The sequence below is a fragment of the Neovison vison genome, chromosome 1, assembly GCF_020171115.1.
Source record: "Neovison vison isolate M4711 chromosome 1, ASM_NN_V1, whole genome shotgun sequence".
NCBI classification, from domain to species: Eukaryota; Metazoa; Chordata; class Mammalia; order Carnivora; family Mustelidae; genus Neogale; species Neogale vison.
Genome location: NC_058091.1, coordinates 269,001,812 through 269,020,226, shown reverse-complemented (window position 1 = coordinate 269,020,226; position 18,415 = coordinate 269,001,812). Strand labels below are relative to the sequence as shown.

Genomic DNA, 18,415 nt, shown 5'->3' with positions numbered 1-18,415 from the left:
TCTAAGCTTGTTTGGACTTAGACATCGTGTAATAGAAACCATGGCTTCTGAGAGGAGAGAGCTGGGGCAAAGATTTCATTGGTGAGTTTCCAACTCTGTGTAATGGAGGTTCTAAGCGGGGACCCCCGGGCTTACCTGAAGGACAGCACAGCATTATCACCACCAACAGTAACCTGCATCACCGCAAGCAGAGGACTGAACAAATTCCTACGACTTTCCTCTAGTAATCCTCACAATTCCCTTAAGAAGATGAAAGTAATATTCCGTCTTAAAGAGAAAGCAACTGAGACTCAGAGAAGTTAAGAAATTCGCCCAAGGTCACAGTTGTGGTAATAAGTGTAAAAGCAGCCTCTTGCCTTGGGCTAGCGTAATTCCCTCTGCTCTGACCCCACTAACACATGCTCTTCTGATACCACTTTGGTCGCCCAAGTGGAATCTCCTTCTGTGAGAATTCTCTGCAAAACTGATGCAAACATCTTGGCCATTCTATTTCTCACCGTGAGTCTGTGAAGTCGCCAGTCTCCTGTGAATTTGCAGAGTGTGCTTCGGTGGTCCTGGCCTCTGCGGGCTGACTGGAGCGCACTCATGAACTTGTAAACCTGATGCTCTGCTCCCGGGGTGACCTCTGCCAGGGAAAGGTGCCATATCAGCCTCAGCACTGTTGAGTTTCCCAGACTAGCTAATCACCATAATGGCTACCCCTTAGTGGACACTTTCTTTGGATAGCATTCTGGGACTGCATATCCAGAATGGTAATATAGGAAGGACCAACAAATAGGGATACAAGCCAGCGGCCCAGAAAGCCAGACTGAAGGCCCTCACACCAATGCAACCCCTCTTCACAGCCTGTACCATGGCCAAGTGCATGTACAGCGATCCAATTACATGTTTCCCAAAGTGGGGTACCATGAGGTGCACATTAGATGGTACATGAACAAATCTGATTTTGACGTAGTTTTTTTTTTTTTTTAAGATTTTATTTATTTATTTGACAGAGAGATCGCAAGTAGGCAGAGAGGCAGGTAGAGAGTTGGGGGTGAAGGACTGGGAGCAGGCTCTCCGCTGAGCAAAGAACCCAATGCAGGACTCCATCTCAGGACCCTGAGACCAAGACCCAAGCTGAAGGCAGAGGCTTTAACCTACTGAGCCACCCAGGCGCCCCGACATAGTTTTAATAGTTATATATTTATTACAATTTACTTTAGAAGAGAGTATTTTTATATGTATGGTAGTGCTTTAAAAATTCCTTTTAGAATAAATTTGTTGAGGTGAAAAATCAGTCCATTTAAATAACAGCACTAAGTATATGGGACCAGTTGGTGGAACCACATAATGGTGGAGATTTCGTGGGTACGTTGTAAACTGAAGACTGGACACTGAATCCGTGGAATAGCAACATGAATCATCTTTCAAGATTCTTTGCTTTTAAATAACAGACACCTAGTCTGCTCAGAGAGGGAAGTGTGACATCCCCCTGGACATGGAAAGACACAGATGTGCGTCCCTAGAGGCCAGGGCACTTGGAAAGCTGAGCACGGAAGAGATCTTCTCAGCCTCCCCCGCCCCGGCTCTACCTAGAAAGCCGTGAGTTGGGGCAAGGGAGCCTGCTGCCACAAATGTCTGACCCCCAAGTTTCTCTGATTCAAGAGAAAGCTGGTAGAATTCTTGAAAAATCCATTATAAATCTCAGTGAGATTAGGTTACTGCTATTCACGTTACTTCCCTCTGTGTTGCAAATTGAAATTGTTCACAAAACAGAACTGTCAGTGGGATGAACTCTTGCCCCTTTGCCTCTATGCCTATTGGATTTCAGGCCTCTGTATGAATAGAATAGCCCTTTTATTAGACCGTCTTATGCAAAATATAGACTAATTTTTTTAGAAATTCTTGAATAGATAATACATTCATATAAATTTTGTTTTGTTTTGTTTTGTTTTTTCTTTTTAGTGCTCCAGAATTCCTTGTTTATGCACCACACCCAATGCTCCATGCAATACGTTTCCTCCTTAATAGCCACCACCAGGCTCACATAAATGTTTTAAAACCAGTTACAAAATGTTAGGCAAGGGCCCACTTCCACCCTTGTCCTAAGCTGTAGCTCTTCATGGCCTAAAAGCAACCAGTATAATCAATTTCTTATCAATTCTTTCAATGATGTTTTATGCACCTATATGTAAAAACAGATAAATATTCTCCTTTTCCTCCTTTTTATACAATGATGGCATACTCTACACACACTTCTTAGCCTTTCTTTTGGTTTGTTAGCAAGACCTCTTAAAGATCAAACCATACCTATATACAAAGAGCTTCTTCATTCTTTTTTGTGGTGGCATAATATTTCGTTGAATGGTTAAAAAGTTATCTTAATGGTGGACATAGTCTGTTTTCCAATTTTTTGGTCAATGCGAATGACAAGGAGCGAATAACTTTATCTGTATGTCACTTTCTATATCAATATGTCCGTAATGGGTGATTTTGCCCATCATTAGCAATGTCTGGAAAACTTTTTTAGTTGTCATGACTGGAAGGGGAGGCTACTGACATTTCTGGGCAGAGCCCAAGGTGCTGGTAAGCGTCCTACAAGGCACAGGATAAACCCACAACAAAGAATTATCCAGCTGAAATGTTAATAGGGCCAAGGTTGAGAAGCCTTGGTCCTTAAAAAATGTTTCTAGAAGTGAATTGTTGTAAAAGGATATTTGCATCTGTTGTTTTATTGAACATGACCAAATTATTCTCCAAGAAGTTGTGCCAGTGAACATTCCCCAGGTCCACATGTGAGATGCATGCTTTGTTAAAACCTCACCGTTACCATATGTTTTGATCTTTGCAAGTCTGACAGGTTGAAAAAATGATATCTCAGTATAATTTGTTTGCATTTCTGCTTTTGTAGTAAGTTTGAGCATTTTTTTCATCTATTTTAGAACAATTTCTATTCCTTTTGCCTGTTTTTCTATAATCTTAGTATTTTCCTTAGTAATTTGTAGGAGATCTTTCTTGGCTCAATCTTTTGGGCAGACTAGTTTCGAACTACATTTTCATTGTTGAGGTATTGGTATCCACCTGCCAGTCATTCTGGAAATCTTTTCAAATCATTTCTTTTTTTTTTTTTTTAAGATTTTATCTATTTATTTGACAGAGATCACAAGTAGGCAGAGAGGCAGACAGAGAGAGAGGAAGGGAAGCAGGCTCCCCGCTGAGCAGAGAGCCCAATACGGGGCTTGATTCCATGACCCCAGGATCTTGACTGGAGCCAAAGATAGAGGCTTTAACTCACTGAGCCACCACCCAGGTGCCCCTCAAATCGTTTCTATTAAAACTTTATCATACGGTTCATATTCACCACTTTCTGCTGCACACCTAGCCTTACCTGCTGTTCCTTCAATCAAGCAGTTAACAAATATTGATGGAGCGTCACCTCTATGCTAGGGTTATTTTCTGAAATGCAGTGAAGCTATTAATTGATATGCTTTGGCTACTAACTCTCCAGTGTTTGAAAGATATATGGAAAATATACTCTTTCAAACTCCTTAAAAATCCACGTAGCCTATTCTGGAAAGAAGGAAGGTTTTGAAAGAGCAATCACAGAGCAGAGACAAAATGTGCAGGACGACTGGAGGATCTGCTTTCCCCCGGCACGTAGCACTCGCTTCTTGTACTGGGTTTCTACATATCTCCTTTTCTCTCTGCTCCCTTTTGGAATCAAACCTAAACAAACAGGCTTTTTTTTTTTTTTTTCTTTTTAAGGCTATGATCACTAGTACCTTTAACTAACATGAATGAGGTCAGGAAATTATTCCTGAATTATTGCTTCACCTCTAAGATAAATACACCCACATAAAAGTACAGAGTTGCCTTTTTAGGATCTATGGAGAAAATGGCTATCACTCAAGAAGGCGAGAGGACCTGCCATGAACTTGAATCTCCATGGATATAGAAGAGCAGGTGACAGGTGCTTCCTCACTGCCACTTAGGACTAATGGGGTCAGGAGGCCACAAGGGCAAAAAGCTAGATCATTTTGCACACCCAGCATTCGACGTGTACCCCTCACCCCTCTCCCATAGTCATCTGCTAAGGTTGTTGTACCTTAGCAGTTGTTGTGTTTTGTTTTTAAATCTATGACTGCTTTAGAATATTATTTTCATTTTTCTGTTGAGTAAATTTACATGCGCACTGCAAAAGCTTCAAATATTGCAGAAATATATAATGTACACAGGCATGTCTACCATAATGCCACCCACAAGAGAGAGCCAGACTTAGCAGTGTTCCTTTCGCATTATTTCTTTGAGTTTTGTGCATACTATTATATAATTGATTTCTTTTCCCCCAATGAGGTGATGCTCCACCTATGGCTCTAAACTTCTTTGAGTTAATGTATACATTTTTGTTCCTCTATATAAATTACTTTCTCTTTTGGCTACAGAGTAGTCACAGGACAGTTGAACCATAAGTAATTTAACCGTTTGTCTATTGGTGAATATTTACATTTCTGTAGATTTTTAGTGAAATAAATAATGCTGTTATGAAATCCTTTCCCTACATCTTTATATATTTTAAACAAATATTTCTATCAGGTAAATCTGATAAGGGAAATCTTTTGTTCCTTCCCCTTTCTTTCTTTCTTTCTTTTAACTGTTTTTAAATACAATAAAAAATATATATGTTCACGGTAAAATAGTGAAACAGTATAGAAGGATATAAGATTAAGAGCAAAGCTCTCTACTTCCTACTCCCAAATGCAAGAACCATTTCCACAAGTGTCTGCTCTTAATAGCGTCTTGTGAGAAAATACATTCATAATTTTAAGAAAGGATCCCATTGAGTGCCTGGGTGGCTCAGTCATTAAGCATCTGCCTTCAGTTCGGGTCATGATTCCAGTGTCCTGGGATCAACCCCGCATTGGGCTCCCTGCTTGGTGGGAAGCCTGCTTCTCTCTCTCCCACTCTCTCTGCTTGTATTCCCTCTCTCTCTTTCTCTCTCTCTCTCTCTCTGTGTGTGTATGTGCCAAGTAAATAAATAAATGAATAAATCTTGGGGGAAAAAAGGATCCCCAACTTCCCACTGAAAACTATATGAGAGTATAGTCCATTATCTTTTTCTTTTTCTTCTTTTCTTTATTTCTCTTCTTTTTTTGAGTAAAATCCTCACTTTTTCCTCTGGGGTAGTCAGGGTGTTACTACTGACAAGATGGCCGACTTTAAGGGAGGTTTTCCTCACAACACCACCAGCCTCATCAAAAACCACATTGTGAAAAACTAAGGTGAGGAAAGCCAGTTGATTCTGGTTTAGCTATGACTAAAAGAAAAGAGGAAAGAAAAGAAGGCAGGTGTGGGATGGATCATAGTTTCCTGACTTTAAGTCAGCCAAGGAGCCTCAAAATCTGTCCCCTTAGCTCCAGATTCTCCCAGAACAGCAAAGTTTTGTGGACAAAGGGCCTGGTGAAGATGGGTTGGGGGAAGAGAGGAGCCAGCAATAGCTAATCTCACATCACCCCAGTGTTTTAGAAGATGCTACATTTTCCATTGAGACAGTAATGATCACATCTTTATTATTATTATTATTATTTTATGTTTCTCACCATACAGCACCCCATTGGTTTCTGATGTAGTGATTGCATCTTTATTGGTTATCAGGCAATCTTTCCGTATCTCAGGTCACAGTGACTCTGCACGGCAGCTGTCAGCAATCCTATTACTCTTCACAAACTAAAAGAATGAAGAAGAGTGAAGAGAACTAAACCCAAAGAACTGAGATGACTAGCCCTGTGCTACTTGTCACCACAGAGATTCAAATCGTGTCTTTTGCGAGTTCTGAATCTCTGCTTCCGCCCCCACCCGGCACCATGAGGTCCCCTCAGTCATCAAAGTCTTCTGTTGAGTTGGGAGACTGGGAACGAATTTGTGGGCTACCTGGAGCATGTTTTGCAGAGAGGATGAAACTAAAATCCAGGAAGAGCCCTAAAACCCATGTTAGAACTGGCATTCTGCTTTGTGTATTGGGGGGATGACCCCCCCAAATCAGTCACTTAAGTTTCATTTCGCAGGATATCTGTTTTAATTTTAATTGTGTCATTGTGTGATTTCAGATTTGTACAATGTACTAAAGGCCAGAAGAGCCATTGAGCAAAATATTTGAAATACTCTTGGTTAAAAGTATCACCAGAAAGATTTTCTAGTCACAAAGAAACTCTGATAAAGGCAGTTTGTGGCTGCTTTTATGGTGTGATCTGGGAAAGTCTGAAATGTATCACTCAGCTTTGAAAAATACCTCTCAGCTAATGCCTGAAATTCCATTATCGAAGCTCCTTCTTGGCTACAGTCTCTAATATCTGTCCTAATCCAAACTCCTCTGAAACAAGCCAAGCTTTACTCTATCAGTAAGTTAAACCCTTGGTGAATGACTGTTTGGGGAAGGTTTTGACAGGCAAGTGGGAGGAAAAGCAGAAAGCAAAAGCCCTCAGAGAGCAAATGTAATAGAGTTGGGAAGACCAAGAAATAGGTCCCTTCTGGGGTTTTGGTCTGATTTTACAAATAATTTGCAAATTAAACAAATGACTCTGAAATGTCAAAATCACCAGTATAGTCAGTTAAAAATTAACATTGTGCCTCCCAAATGGTGGTTCCTGGTTACATATTTGCCCACAAGAAAATCACCTTCCAAAATGTGGACACATCAAGGCAAGAGAACAAGGTCTTATTTTATGTACAGCATTTGGAGAAGGAAAGGACGTAATGCTCAAGTGGTTGGTTTATCGTTTGAATGAGTTTATTTTGTGAGTAGATTTATGTGATTTTTTTTTTAAAGTCCTCTAAATTAGCTCAGTGATTCAAGGACTATGATCATTCTCACTTAAATAAAAAAAAAACAAGGCAACTGAGAAGTTGAGACACTTGCCTCAGATTGCACAACTGGTTGGGCAAATGCAGGTCTAAATGACTTGAAAGCCCCAATCCTCGCCCACTCTGCCTCTCCAAAGCAGAAAGCTGAAATTTGGCTGTTTTTCAGAGGGGTGGAGATACCCTCTTTCTTTCTTTCTTTCTTTCTTTTTTTTTTTAAGATTTTTTATTTATTTACTTGAGAGAGAGCATGAGAGAGGAGAAGGTCAGAGGGAGAAGAAGACTCCCCATGGAGCTGGGAGCCCGATGTGGGACTCGATCCCCAGACTCCGGTATCATGACCTGGGCTGAAGGCAGTCGTCCAACCAACTGAGCCACCTAGGCGTCCCGAGATACCCTCTTTCATAGGTATCAGATACCTAACTTCTCACTGGCATATCTGTTGGACTAGCCAAAGAGCCAAGGAGCCAATGTTAATATCATTCTGAGGAAGCAGAGAACTTGCTCGCCCTTTCAAATCCAGCATAAGCATTGCATGACCAAATAGAGCACAGACACAGGTCTGCCAGACCACAGCTTATGGTATAGAGTATGCAACTGATTATTCAGTGTGGAGTCTGGAGAAAGAAAATCTCCTATGGAAAGTCGGGGCAAATGCAAGAGCCATGAAACACAGTTGTTAAGCACTCAGCCTCTAGAGTCATAGACTTGAGCTTGTACCCCGCCATTCCACTTATTAAGAGACTTAGTCTCTCTGAACGTCAAGGTCCTCACTTGCAAAATGGGACAATGATACTTTGCAGGATCATAGATCAAATGGGCACTGCGGAGTGCCTGAAGTATAAGACATGCTAAAAAATATGAATCATCCTTTATCTTGGTTTTGTTCCCTGCCTTTTTCTTTGAAACTAACAGCCCAAAATTCTATTTTATATAATATATTAACATAAAAAAGAAGGGATACTTAAGCTGTGTGCACAAGCGTAGACACCAACATCTTGTTGGGTTGTGTTTGACACATGCCAGGTTACCACAGGAAAGCTATGGAATATGAAGACAGTGTAGCTTTAAACATGGCTGAGAGAAGAGACAAAGACAAGTGAGGTTTTGTGACTTGTACCCAAGTGATGCAGATGGAATGACAAGTAAGAATGAGAGCAGGTTTTACTGGTGTCTCTCTTTTCTTGATGGCTCTTGTGTGGTTTCCTTGGAAGGTTTACCCTGGCATTTTTCAAAAATAGCACAGTTGTTTGGGATGATTACAGGCAATCACCATTTCTCAGACATGGAACTGTGTATAGCTCACTGACCGGCTACTCCCCAGTCCCCAGCTGCGGGGGGAGATGCGCAGCTGGTCTCTTGTTGACCACGTATTAGATCTTATGAAATTCAAAGACAACCCACTTTAGGGAACTCATTTAAGAAAAAGAGTGGGTTTTGATAGTGGAACATGGAATCCATTCCAACAGAAACACAAACCACATAGCCAGCTCACCTGACAGGCTGTTAACACAGTGTCTCTTAAAATCCATGTTTGAAATTAATGACTATTAAGAGATTAACAGAGATAATCTGAGGTTAGAGGAGAAGCCCTCCTTGGATATCTTGAAGCTGCACCATCCAATAATGGGGCCACAGCTATGTGTGATCTCTGAGCACTTGAAATATGGCAGGTTCAAATTGAGATATGTTCTACAATACACGATTTCAAGGACTTAGTACGAACAAATCATGTATCTCATTAATTTTTTATGTTGATTACACATTGAAATAGTACTTTAGATATAATAGGGTAAACAAATACATTCTTTTTTTTAAAAGATTTTATTTATTTATTTGACAGAGAGAGATCACAAGTAGACAGAGAGGCAGGCAGAGAGAGAGGGAAGCAGGCTCCCTGCTGAGGAGAGAGCCCGACACGGGCCTCAATCCCAGGACCCTGAGGTCATGACCTGAGCCGAAGGCAGCGGCCCAACCCACTGAGCCATCCAGGCACCCAACAAATACATTCTTAAAATTAATTTTATTGTTTCTTTTTCATTCCTTCTGGTATGGCTACAAGAAGTCTTTAAGTCACATATATGGTTCCCATTCTGCTATTCTTGGACAGCACAGCTTTAGAATAGCACACAGAATCTTTATCCACAACTCTGGTTAATACTTACCTCCATTTTATACCCTGATTATGATGCTCCTAGACTATTAACAACCAATATGTATTCAGAACTTTGCTTCCCTAAGGCTTTGCTCTTGCTGTGAAGTCTACGCAAGATATTTACCCACTCCCACACCCCAGACTTCATGTCTGGCACCTTTTTCAACTCCTTGATCTTTTCTCAAAGGCCCTTTCCCCAGACAGGCCTGTGCTGTCCTCAGGGTGGTCACATCAACCTCTTCTATTCTCTTTATGGCACTCGTTTCTATTGTCTGCCTTCTCAACAAGACTATGATCTCCATGAAAAGATCTACCATGTTCATCTCTCTATTTTCTGCAGCACTTAGCTTATAGCTGTCCCCAGTAAATAGTTCCTGAAAAACTAAATGCATTAACCTTAAATCTGAGTAAGATTCTTTAAACTGTATTTCAACATGGAGCCCTTCGTTCATCTCATTCTGACTGAGCACCTGCTGTCAGCCTGTCACTATGCCTTAGGGGTATGGTGATAGAAGTCCTAGTTTCATTCTCAGGGAGAGTAGGACTTATTGGGTTCCAAGCATAAACATGTCTTACAAACACAGTTGTCCTATTACTGCCATGAGTCTTTTGTTGCATACTACTAGGTATACTACTAAGGAAATAATGCAACAGAGGTCAAAAAAACAGGATAACCTCAAAGCTCAGACTCCATGTTTACCCACAGTGGGGAAAGGTTGTTGAAAAGGCGGCTCCCTTGTGCTCTTCTGTTTTCAAAAACCAGATTAACCATCTTAAAGAACTATGATTATGGGCAGAAACCAGGCATGTATTTCTAGCTGTGGAAGACTCTAAATGAGAAGATATTTTGAGCTCAAAGGATACATGTTTTCAGAGGTTTTTAAGGGAAAACTGACCTTTTAATACATCCTCAGATTACAAAAGCAAGCTGTAGACCACTGTGTGGAGCAGATGCTTGTTTGTGTTTGTGTGTGTGTGTGTGTGTGTGTGTGTGTATCCTATAAATGTGTGTGGCAAAGACAAATACATTCCAAATGGTTAACCTTGGCTACCTCATGGTTGTGGAGGAGGGTAGAATGATATGACACTATAAATATCTTCTTAACATACTTCCATATTATTTTATTTGTTACAATGAACATGGATAAATTCTGTACTTTCAAAAATGAATAAAACAGTTTTTAGAAAGAAAGTTTTAAAAGAAACACTACAAAGCATCGCTGTATTTGATAGGGATATGTTTCACATCTTGAATTGTTTTCATCTCAGTTCTGGCCTCAACAAAGGCCAACAGCCAGGTTGGATTTCAAAAAAATAGAAAGTACAGACTAAGCTCACTTCTGAAGAATTTTATGATGTCATGGCTCTCTTACCATAGTTAGGACTGCATTAACCTTTTTAATTGGGATGGTACTCTTTATTGAGAGCACCTGTTATAAGCCCATTAATTTGTTTACATATGCTCATTTTATTCTCTAAATAATCGTTCAAAGGTAGGCATTAAATATATCCTCACTTAGCGGATATAAAAATTAAAGTTCAGGGAGGTGAGATGACTTGCCCAAGGTCACAGAGCTTAGTTAGAGGTTGAGCCAACTTTGCAGAGGAGAATTACAAGAACAACTAGAAAACAAGTAACAAGATGGCAATCAATAAATACACACCTATCAGTAATTGCTTAAACGTAAATAGTCTAAACACTCCAATCAAAAGACATAGGGGGACAGAATGGATGAAAAAAAACACACACACACATGCACACAAGACTCATCTACATGCTGCCTGCAAGAGACTCACTGCAGATGCAAAGATACAGATTGAAAGTGAAGGGATAAAAAAAGATATTCTATGCAAATGTACACACACACACAAATCCAGAGTAGCAATAATTATATCTGTCAAAATGAGACTTTAAAACGAAAATGGTCACAAAAGACAAAGAAGGACACTACATAACGATAAAGGGACCAATACAGCAAGAGGTTATAACAATTGTAAATATCTATGCAACCAACACTGGAGGACCTAAATACATAAAGCAGAAATTAACAGACATAAAGGGAGAGATTGATAGTAAATAATAATAGTAGGTGACTTGAACACCTCACTTGTATCAGTGGACAGATCAGACAGACAGAAAATCAATAAGGAAACAGAACCCAACTTTGAACCTTGCCCTTTTCAACCTTTTGTCCAATTCACCACCATTTGCTCCTCTTTCTAAAAGATAAGGTACAATACAGTATTTTGCATCTGGTTCCACAGCTGAACTCAATTCTATTCTCAGTGGAAGCCTAATTGTAGGGACTTCTGAAAGGCTTCTGTTCCACAAAATCTTTTCACTAACTAGCCTCGGAGACTGATAGTTAATAATAGAATCTATCCCATTAGGTAACATCCCTTAGGATCCACTCTCCAATTACAAGTACCTTTAGAATTGAGTAACATGTAAAATCATTATAAATCATAACTGTCAATGACCATAATGTAAAATAATTACCAAGGAAATAAACCTAACAGATCTCCAAGGATATGAGACATGAAGCCTGTAGGATGATGGGAGTGTGAAGAAGAGATAGTTACAGAGCAGAATTAGCAATGTCCTACAAGGGTGTCATTGTGGGATTATTGATAAATATAAGGGACCTAGAGGAACCAGATTTCGAAAAGAAAGGTGCCAGTAAAGGTATGTACCACCATCCAGGTCACACAATGGATTGGCACAAAACAGAGAGAACAGGCACATGAGTTGGTTTCCATACTGTCCTCTGCACCCCAACTACAATGCTGCTGTTTGTCAAAAGGTCACTGAGATACAAGATGCCATGAGTAAATGATGTAAAAATCAATCATCCCATCAAGAGACAATTCACAGGGTATGTTCTTCCAGGAAACTGCTCAGAGTGTCTCTCTGAGGTACAGAAGGACAAGAAGTAGCTTCTGGATACTCAAGGGGGTTAGTTTACAAAACTAATGGATCCTATCTAGTAGTGGATTTCTATAAGCAGCCTGGACAGAAATACCGTCTGCTCTATTCTTAAATAGAATATGCTTTTTTTCCCCTCACAGAAAAAGCGCACATTGAAGGGCTCCATTGAACTCTCCCGAATCAAATGTGTTGAGATTGTGAAAAGTGACATTAGTATCCCATGCCACTATAAATATCCATTTCAGGTAAGTCCACTACGCCTGCGGGAACTAGTCCCCCATTCCTTGGACAATGGTTAAAATCCTGTCATTGTAATAGAAGGTGGGACACCAATGACTCTGACCTATACTTAGATCTTCTACTAAGTCCAAAAGAAAGCTGTTGTGTTCTTTCTTTGTTTCTTTCATTTATTCATTCTATTCAACAAAGCATAAAACCTTGAAAAAGTTTTCGTTCCTCTTTTCTTCTTCTCTCATATCTTCCCTACCTCAACAAAAATCCGAATTCTCTGCTCCTAGGCAAGGGAATATAAACTATCAATGGCCCAAACCTAATATTCTTTAAGTACAACTTACTCATGTTTTGAGGCAACTGTTGATTATAAATTCTTTGGAGGTTCTGGGACAAAAAGTCTCGAATTTTATAATGTCAGAACTATCTAGAGTTGTGTTGTGCAATACAGTAGCCACTAGTCACATGTGGATGTTTAATATTTAAATTAAACAATATTAAAAATTCCTGAGTCACACTAAGCCATACTGAGTGAATAAACATTTCACATGTTCAATAGTTATGTGTTGGACAGAGCAGATTATAAAACATTTCCACCATTACAGAAAGTCCTACTGGACAGAGCTGGTGGAGGTTATCATTAGTCTTTAGGTTATGATATCCTCTAAAACATGTCATCACTCTCTGCATCTATGACTCCAAAGCAGCAGATATCTCCTTGCACATTCTAGAGTACTGTTCCTCTTTGCCAATTTGAGAGGTAAATATTCCATTTTTAATGTGACATAGAAAAGTATTCTTTTCTACCAGAAAGTTGACCTCCATGAGTTGAAATTTTTAGTAATAAAAGTAAAATGAATAGCATATATTTTCCTATCATTAAAATCCTAATTAATGGGACGCCTGGGTGGCTCAGTCGGTTAAGCCACTGCCTTCAGCTCAGGTCATGATCCCAAGGTCCTGGGATCGAGTCCCGCAACAAGCTCCTTGTCCAGCAGGGAGACTGCTTTCTCTCTCTGCCTCTGCCTGCGACTCTGCCTGCTTGTGCTCTCTCTCTCTGACAATAAATAAATAACAAATCTTTTTTTAAAAATTCTAATTAATAATGAATGTGAGAGGGGCCCCTGGGTAGCTCAGTCAGTTAAATGTCTGCCTTCAGCTCAGGTCATGATCCTAGGGTCCTAGGATGAAGCCCCACATTGGGCTCCCCTTGCTCAATGAGGAGTCTGCTTGTCCCTCTCCCTCTGCACCCCCCCACTCATTCTTGCTCTCTAATTCTCTCTGTCTCTATCAAATAAATAAATAAAATCTTTTAAAAAATGAGTACATTAAAGGGGAACCTGGATGGCTCAGTTGGTTAAGTGTTCCACTCTTGATCTCAGCTCAGGTTACAAGTTCAGGCCTTGCGCTGGGTTCAACACTGGGCATGAAGCCTACTTAAAGAAAAAAAAAAAGTACATGAAAAAAAAACTGGTAAAATTCAAAGAAGATCTGTTCTTTAGTCAGTAGTTTTAGACCAATGTTTCCTCGTTTTGAAACTGTACTATGGTTATGTAATAAGATGTTATCATTTAGGAGAGGTAGGTGAAAAGAACACAGGAACTCTGTACTATTTATGGAACCACTGGGGTGTCTTACATTATTCCAAAATAAGAAGTTTTTAAAAATCTCGATTATACATTTTTCATCTACTTTTTTACTCTTTCATATGCAGAAAGCGTTTTTTTTAATCACTTAAAAGTTAATATGAGAAATAAATGTTCTGTCACATGGAGACATTTTGTCCTGCTGTTTTAATTTAGCAATGGCTTACTAGTAACATGGAATCTCAGACAAGTAGTCTGAGATGTGGAAATTCACCCTGTGTCTGCACAGCATTCAAATATCTGGATAAAAAGGACACCAGTCTCCTAATCACCTGGTAGTTTGCCTTTAAGTGACAGACACCTGAGGCCCAATCTTGGCCCCGTATGCTAGGTGGGCCTACTGTCAATCATTCATCTCTGGGTGCACCACTCACCTTGGACTCTGCCTATATCCTCAGGTTGTGCATGACAACTACCTTCTGTATGTGTTTGCTCCAGACCGTGAGAGCCGGCAGCGCTGGGTTCTGGCCCTTAAAGAAGGTAATTACTCTCCTACACCAATGGCTCCAAGATCCCTTGATGCTCTAGCAGGCTTGGGTTCCGCAGTTAGACAAAAGGCAGCGGATGGTCAAATATTTCTCGCTTTTGGTGTTGGTGTTGGGTTCCAACTTTTCACCCTGGGCCCAAGAGGCAATGATCAGTACAGTGTAGGGTCAGTCAGATCCAGCCTACCACCTGTTTTTGTAAGGCTCTGAGCTAAGGATGGTTTTCGTATTTTTAAATGGTCCCATTTTAAAGGAATAGAGGAGTACCTCCATCTCATATCGATTTTGCCTGCTGGTGAACAAAACCTAAAATATTTACTACCTGGCCATTGCAGAGTTTGCCGACTCCTGGTCTAGTATGAAGAATAAGAGGACGGAGCCTTGAGTTAGATGACCTGAATTCGAATGCCGACTCTGCTACTTAATAGCCACGTGTGGGTGGGCAACGTCCTCATTGGCTCTGTCTTCAGTCTCCCCATCTATAAAAAAGGAAAGAAGGAGGGAGTGATAATAATAGTTCCTGCCCCCGGAATTGTTACGGGTAAAGCCTCTGGAACTATCCTGGCCCAGAGTCAACACCCAGTAAATGTTAGCTGGCTTTCAAAGTTTTCAGATCAGCACAAATGGTATTTCTTAAGGTTAACCTTCCTCATGGCATCATTAGAACCTGCACAGAGCTTGGGTACACGTGAGAGGTGCGGCCAGACCGCTAAGGTGAAAATCCCCAGTCTGTCAGTTACTAGTATGTGACCTGGAGCAAATTCCTCGACCTTCCAGCGTCTCCATTTTCTCAGCTATAAATTCTGACTAGTAACAATTGGTCACACGGTTATTGTGAGAATTAAATGTGTTAAGACGTGTCAGACACTTAGATCAATACCCAAAGAAGGCACTCAATCAGTAGCACTGTTATTTCGCCTGGAGCCCTGGGTTTACAGGAGAACTGGGGTTCAGGTATTTGTCTGTCTCTAAGTACCGATAAGGACAAAAAGTAAGCAAGCCATTGGAATCTTGGAAGCCATGATACCTGTATCAGAAAAATGAGACTAAAAATACAGTTATCCTTTTCCAAGGTCATTGTCTCAAATGGGGTATGAACAGGCCAAGACTGGGTAAGCGGAAAATGCTTTCAAGTCATAGGGCTCAGTAGAAACATTAAAATGGAAAGTTATCAGAAGGGCCCTAACTATGTCCATTGGCTGTTCTCCCACTGTGTAGGGCTTTACTCACAGGATGTTAGAGCTGGAAAGAACATTTGAGACGGCCTGTCTACATCTCCATTTCTCATGCTTTTCTTCAGCAGGAGTACCTCTTTTTTTTCCCCCCTACCAAAATCTCACTTTAAAGCTGCAAATATAGAATGGATAAAACAAAACTCCTGTGGTTGAAGGTGGGAGAGATGAAGGGGCAGGAATTCCTCCCACTCAGACTTCCCAGTGGCCCTTGGACACCTTTGTTGGGCCCACTGGTCCAGTCTAACACTCTCATTGCATAGAGGGGACGCTGAGCTGGATGAAGGTGTTGTCCAACCTGGGACATGCAATTAACACAAGGCCAGACAAGACCCAGACCCAATAATGCCTAAATCCAACATGTACTGTTCACTCCAGCTTATAGCAGGGTCCAATCTCGGGGAGTCTCGTTGGTAGCCCTTGATAGACAGACCTATAAATAACTCTTCTATTGGTGCCAATCTCTTTCAGAAACAAGGAATAATAACAGTTTGGTACCCATGTATCACCCGAATTTCTGGATGGATGGGAGGTGGAGGTGCTGTGCTCAGCTGGAGAAGCTCGCAGTGGGCTGTGCCCAGTACGACCCAACCAAGAATGGTAAGAGACTAGGAATTCCCTTTTCTTCTTTGCAAAATGACTGACCTCTCTAGTCTTAGGAGGTAAAAGCTCTCAGCTTCCCATCATCAGGGGTGTCAGGGGTTGAATACAAAATTTTGTATTTTCAGAACTTTCAGAGGGATATTATCTGCCTCTACCACTAGTCTGTTGATGTTTCTTATCTCAAACCTTATGTCTTTGTGGTTCCTTGCTACTAAAGTGTCATCCTTGGATCTGCCGTGTCAATATCACCTGTGGGCCAGTTAGAAATGTAAATTCTCTAGCCCCATTCCAGGTCTGCTGCTAGATCAAAATTTGTATTTTAACAAATTTCCTGGAGATTTGTGAGCATGGTAAACTTTGGAAAACATGACCATAACCCTCAAGTTAGAAAATGTGATCGGCATGGTCGACTTAAATCTTAAGTTGTAGAGACAGACTTAGAGGCCCATAACATCATTTATTTATTACAGTGGTGTCACATCACACATGGGTTTAATTCCACCAGCTCAACTTTATAGTCTTGGAGGGAAAGAAAGCAAAACCAAGAACTACTAATTGTACACTGTGGCTTCTCTCTGCCTCCCCTTCAAACTCACTGTTGATCTCTATAATCTCGGAGAAAAGGAGACCACAGCCCAAATGCAAAATGAAAACAAAAGACATTGTTTCTGGTCTGTGGAGGTCAAAAGCCCTGGAATGTGGGAGTGGGGTGCTAGATCTACCCTTCTGTGATGGCTCTGGGACCAGAACCTTCAATGAAGTGCAACTTCACTTGCATGCACTTTGACACATGGTATGCTCCCATTCCCCAGAGTCATCTGGGGGAGATAGTGTGAGGTCACAGAAGCTGAAGACCTTGAGCAGTTGGGAATGTTCAAGGTACACAGTGAGGAAGTGCTCTGCAAAGCCATTGTTGAATAGGAATGATGGATAGTGTAAATTGTTTTGCTTCCATTCCCCTCTCCTCTCAACCTCTCTTACCCTAGCCACCTTTTCTCATCTGTCAGTTTCTCTTTTGCACGAAAACCAAATACCTCACATTGACAGCCCAAGACGGATGTGCAAAATCTAACACATGGCTGGGTTTTCCGTGGCTTCCTGAGTCACAGCCCATTTTAGTACCACGTTAACAACCACCACTTCTCAACCTCAACCTTGGGAGAGAAAGTTTAAGGTTACCAGTCCCCTGGCCCAGAAGAACAATATATACCTGGTTTTAGAAGCGAATGATCTTCTACATTACCCTATGGACCATATTCACAAAGGCTAGTGTTTCATAAAAAAGAAACAGAATGTTTTATATGGGTGAAATCCACCATATTAACAAGACAGCATGGGATTTCCCCAATGTGAGAAAGCCCTTTTCAAAGCCAGAGGTCTAGTCTCCAAATTCTTGCCAATACCTTTGCTGTGGGCCCTTGGACTTAGGGCCCTGATCTCTCCAGTGTGAGGGGAACTTTTAGGTGTCCTATGATGAAACAATCTCCCAAGCCCCTTTCCAGTTCTGGAATCCCTTGAGTCTGTGTTTCCATTTTGCAGTTTTCACTGTGCATGTTGCAGCTGATCCCTTCAGGGCACATAGTACTTCCCTGTGCTGAGTGCTAGACACACGACTGAGGGTGATGAGCGTCTGAATGACTCACCATCATGACACTTGGAGATGGCTGCTCATGCTGAACTGCTCACCCCATAAACCCAGGGCTTAACTACAGTCACTCTCTGAGAGGTCCTACATTCATGTTTGCAAAAATGAGCTTGTGGAAAGCTTTTAGCACAACCGCTGGCACTTACTGAGCTCTCAACAAATGGTATTTGTGCGTGCTATTCTTTCTTATTTGTGGACAGAAGAATCTGAAGCTGAGTTATAGCAGTGTGTGTGTGTGTATGTCTGGAAAGCAGCAGAGACGGCTGGGTAAAAATGGACCTGCTCTACCCAACCAACAGCAACACTCATTTCTGCAAGCAGAACTGGCTCTGATGTCATACAATCTAGTATCACCCAGTGGGAGAAGAAAGGAGGGAAGAGTAAGGCTAGAGGAAGAGCTATGCATCGCAGAATATTCAGGGTTGGGAGGAGCCCAAGGCCACACATCTCATTCCCAGCAGAGCTGGGGTGAGAACCCCAGTCTCCTGGTGCTCTGAGTTGTGTGTGGAATAGGAACCGTGCTTCCAGTTATGTTTGTTTGCTGCTTCTCTGTTAATCACAAACCCAAGTCAACACCCCACCCTGCCCTTTCTTAAAGAGTTAGCACATGGGCTGGGTTCCCATGTCACTGTGTTGGTCTCCTTTTACCTCA

The 18,415-nt window shown here is 41.2% G+C and overlaps 1 protein-coding gene across 1 annotated transcript in view; it reads left to right on the top strand.

Moving 5' to 3' along the window:
* Positions 1-18,415, top strand: part of ITK (IL2 inducible T cell kinase) — a 65,332-nt gene that overhangs the window by 9,587 nt on the left and 37,330 nt on the right. The window contains exons 2-4 of the mRNA XM_044241064.1: positions 12,062-12,166; positions 14,197-14,278; positions 15,987-16,115. Of these exons, the coding sequence (XP_044096999.1) occupies positions 12,062-12,166; positions 14,197-14,278; positions 15,987-16,115 (316 nt within the window). The remainder of the gene's footprint in view (positions 1-12,061; positions 12,167-14,196; positions 14,279-15,986; positions 16,116-18,415) is intronic.